General features: G+C 50.8%; 1 protein-coding gene across 1 annotated transcript; it reads right to left on the minus strand.

The window, feature by feature from the left end:
* Positions 1-1586: 1586 nt before the first annotated feature.
* On the minus strand, positions 1587-3010 carry LOC119362421 (peroxidase 1). Its single transcript, XM_037627638.1, has 3 exons — positions 2756-3010; positions 2475-2651; positions 1587-2367 (listed from the first exon to the last, which is right to left on the minus strand). Exons 1-3 carry the CDS (start codon positions 2960-2962, stop codon positions 1801-1803), a joined length of 951 nt encoding a protein of 316 aa, XP_037483535.1. The 5' UTR covers positions 2963-3010; the 3' UTR covers positions 1587-1800.
* Positions 3011-3250: the final 240 nt, after the last annotated feature.

Raw genomic sequence — 3250 nt, forward strand, 5'->3', positions numbered from 1 at the left:
GGTCAAGCCTACTACCATCAGACTTCTTCTCTCTCTGGCTGTTACTCGAGGTTGGTTTCTTCGTCAGCTTGATGTTCAAAATGCTTTTCTTCATGGTGTCTTGGCGGAGGAGGTTTACATGCGCCAGCCTCCGGGTTTCTCTGATCCGGATCGCCCTGATCATCTCTGTCGTCTGTCCAAGGCAATTTATGGTCTGAAGCAGGCTCCTCGTGCTTGGCATGCTCGTCTTGCAATGGCTCTTCGTGCTCATGGTTTTGCATCATCAACTGCTGACTCCTCATTGTTTCTTCTTCAAAGGCCAGGTTACTATGTACTTGTTGGTCTATGTAGATGATATCATTTTGGTCAGCTCCTCTCAGTCGGCTGCTACTGCGCTTGTTCGCTCACTTGGTGCTGATTTTGCGGTCAAGGACCTTGGGAAGCTTCATTACTTTCTTGGTGTGGAGGTTACTTCTCGTGCTGCTGGTCTTGTTATGACGCAGAAGAAGTACTCTCTGGATTTGTTGCAGCGAGCTGGGATGCTTAAGTGCAAACCGACGACTACACCCATGTCTACCACTGATAAGCTCAATGCTGTTGATGGTGTGCTTCTTTCTTCTTCTGATGCGACCGAGTACCGGAGTATTGTTGGTGGGCTCCAGTACTTGACGATCACGCGACCAGACATTTCCTATGCTGTTAACCGAGTCTGCCAGTATCTGCAGTCACCCCGTGACACTCATTGGTCTGCTGTTAAGCGGATTTTGCGCTATATTCGTTTCACGGTGGCTCATGGTTTGCATATTCGGCCGTCTGACTCTGGTTGTCTTTCAGCATATTCTGATGCAGACTGGGCTGGCAATCCGGATGACAGGCGATCCACGGGAGGTTATGCTGTCTTCTTTGGCTCTAACCTGATTGCCTGGAGTGCTCGGAAACAGGCTACTGTCTCGCGTAGCAGTACTGAGGCTGAGTATAAGGCTGTGGCCAATGCCACATCAGAGATTATCTGGGTACAGTCCTTGCTTCAGGAGTTAAGTATACCCCAATCACAGCCTCTTGTTCTTTGGTGTGATAACATCGGTGCTACATACCTTTCTGCAAATCCGGTATTCCATGCCCGAACGAAACACATTGAAGTTGACTATCACTTTGTGCGTGAATGTGTCTCTCAGAAGCAACTACAGATCAAGTTTATTTCTTCCAAGGATCAACTTGCTGACATCTTCACCAAGCCATTGCCTTTGCCACAGTTTGAGACTTGCAGGCGCAATCTTACCCTTCTAGATTCATTAGAAAGTGGCTAAGATTGAGGGAGGGTGTTAGACTGTATTTCCATGTGTATATTGTAACGTTGTATACCACCTCATTATATATATATGTGATAGGCCACCCCTAGAGGGTTATGCCGGTTCCCCCAAAGCCTATTGTCTTACAATCCAAATAGAAGTATGAAACTCGTCATTCACCCGAGACTGTTTTCGACTAGAAACCTAAACCTCAGAGATAACCTTCACGAGAGCATGCATCAGAATTGGATAATTTCTTTGCATAATTTTTTTTCATATGAAAATCATTAGATGCCCTATGCATCTGGACAGAGGAAGTAGTATAAGTAGGATCGATAACAATTCTCCATGCCTTTGCATGAGAAAGTGGGAATGTGATCCTTACATATATATGTACATGCATGCATGATTTGCTGCTGCTCGTACATAAAATACAAGTTTCCAAAGAGCTGGTATTTATATTGGCCACTGGTTCTGTGGCCTTATTCATTCACGTGTGCTGCTGACTAGTAGGCAGTAACTCGTTTGTCAATTATGAGTTCACCCTGGAGCAGCTGAGCCTGATCTGGCCCTGCGTCCCGGTCTTCGGCGCGATGTTGCCCATCTTGATCATGGCCGTCGTGAAGGCGTTGCTGAACGCCGCTGGGTTCGAAGCGAAGTTCCGGACAGTGTTGTCAGTGGTGTCGTTGTTGAACAGCACCTGGTCCGAGTGCAGGAGCCCCCTCTGTGACATGAGGTTGGTGTAGTAGGCGTTGTCGAACGCGTTGGGAGTCGTCGTGTCCAGGTTCGCCAGGCTGCCGTCACCGGAGCCGACTGTTTGGGGGCAGTTGGCCCTAAGCGACGCCGCATAGGCCGCGTTGATGTTGGTGTCACCGCCGTAGATCCGAGCCCGGAAGGTTGAGCACTGCGCCTGGCCGATGGTGTGCGCGCCCGATAGGGCCACCATGTCGACCGTATTGAGGCCGCCCTTCCTGAGGAATGCCGCCTCGAGCTCTGAGCGGCTAGAATTAAAGCCTGGAAGGTCGCTGTTTGCCTCCGCCTCGTTTGCATCTATGGAATCTCTTCTCCCCAAAGGGACGGTCCATGATGGCCCCCCGAGCTGCACGCGAAGAATTCAAACAAAAGGCAAACAAACGGTTAACGATGGTGTAAAAGATGCCGAGCATCCAGTCGATGATCTACATGATCGTAAGATGATATTCTTACAGCGACGACGGAGTCGCGGGCGGCGACGGTGAGGATGTCAGCGCAAGAGACGGTCTGATTGCAGATGGCCTCGATCTGCGTCTTGATGCTGTCGATGACGCCGAAGCCCCTCAGCGACCCCGCGTTCGGGATAGCGTTTTGTTCCATGCCAGACAGCAGAACAGACGCGTCGCAGCCCTGCACATCACATACGTATAGTGTTCAGCATTCAGCAAGCAAAACAGAATAGAAGACCGGGTACGTGACGGCTATCAGGCCATGCATGCATGTGGCCAACTTACTTGGACGAAGCAGTCGTGGAAGTGCAGCCGGAGCAGTGACGCGCCCATCCGAGGGTCGCTGCTCACGGCGGCCATGACGCCGCTCTTGATGGTGGCCAGAGCCCTGGGGCACGACGTATCGTAGAACGTCGGCGACAGCTGCCCCGCCGCCGCCGTGGCCAGAGCCACGAGCACCACTAGAGAAATGCAGGACGCAGAGGCGGCCATGGTTAGCTACCTGCACTTCTTATTGGAGTGGTGGTGACTTGGTGGCTTGTGAAAGAGAGTAGTGTATCGCATGCATATTTATAGCCAAAGATTCAGCTCACGTGCATATCCAGATCGCCCACGGTCTCCCACTAGGGATAGAGCTTCCAATATTTACGTCCCATTAGTCCAACGTTAGTCTCTAGGTAGCTCGAAGGACGTCGATATAGCTAGCCGTTCGATCGGGTACCCCGCAATCTGCTAGGTACATGGCATATTGGCATCGATCGACAAGCTTATTTGGAAGGA

This window comes from Triticum dicoccoides, chromosome 2B, assembly GCF_002162155.2.
Source record: "Triticum dicoccoides isolate Atlit2015 ecotype Zavitan chromosome 2B, WEW_v2.0, whole genome shotgun sequence".
NCBI classification, from domain to species: Eukaryota; Viridiplantae; Streptophyta; class Magnoliopsida; order Poales; family Poaceae; genus Triticum; species Triticum dicoccoides.

What these genes read in the sequence shown, in the direction of transcription:
- LOC119362421 (XM_037627638.1), bottom strand. Translation starts at nt 2,962, where the DNA reads ATGGCCGCCTCTGCGTCCTGCATTTCTCTAGTGGTGCTCGTGGCTCTG. An exon ending in TCCACGACTGCTTCGTCCAA is followed by an intron (nt 2,652 to 2,755) that starts GTAAGTTGGCCA and finishes TGTGATGTGCAG; the next exon opens with GGCTGCGACGCGTCTGTTCT. An exon ending in CCCGCGACTCCGTCGTCGCT is followed by an intron (nt 2,368 to 2,474) that starts GTAAGAATATCA and finishes CTTCGCGTGCAG; the next exon opens with CTCGGGGGGCCATCATGGAC.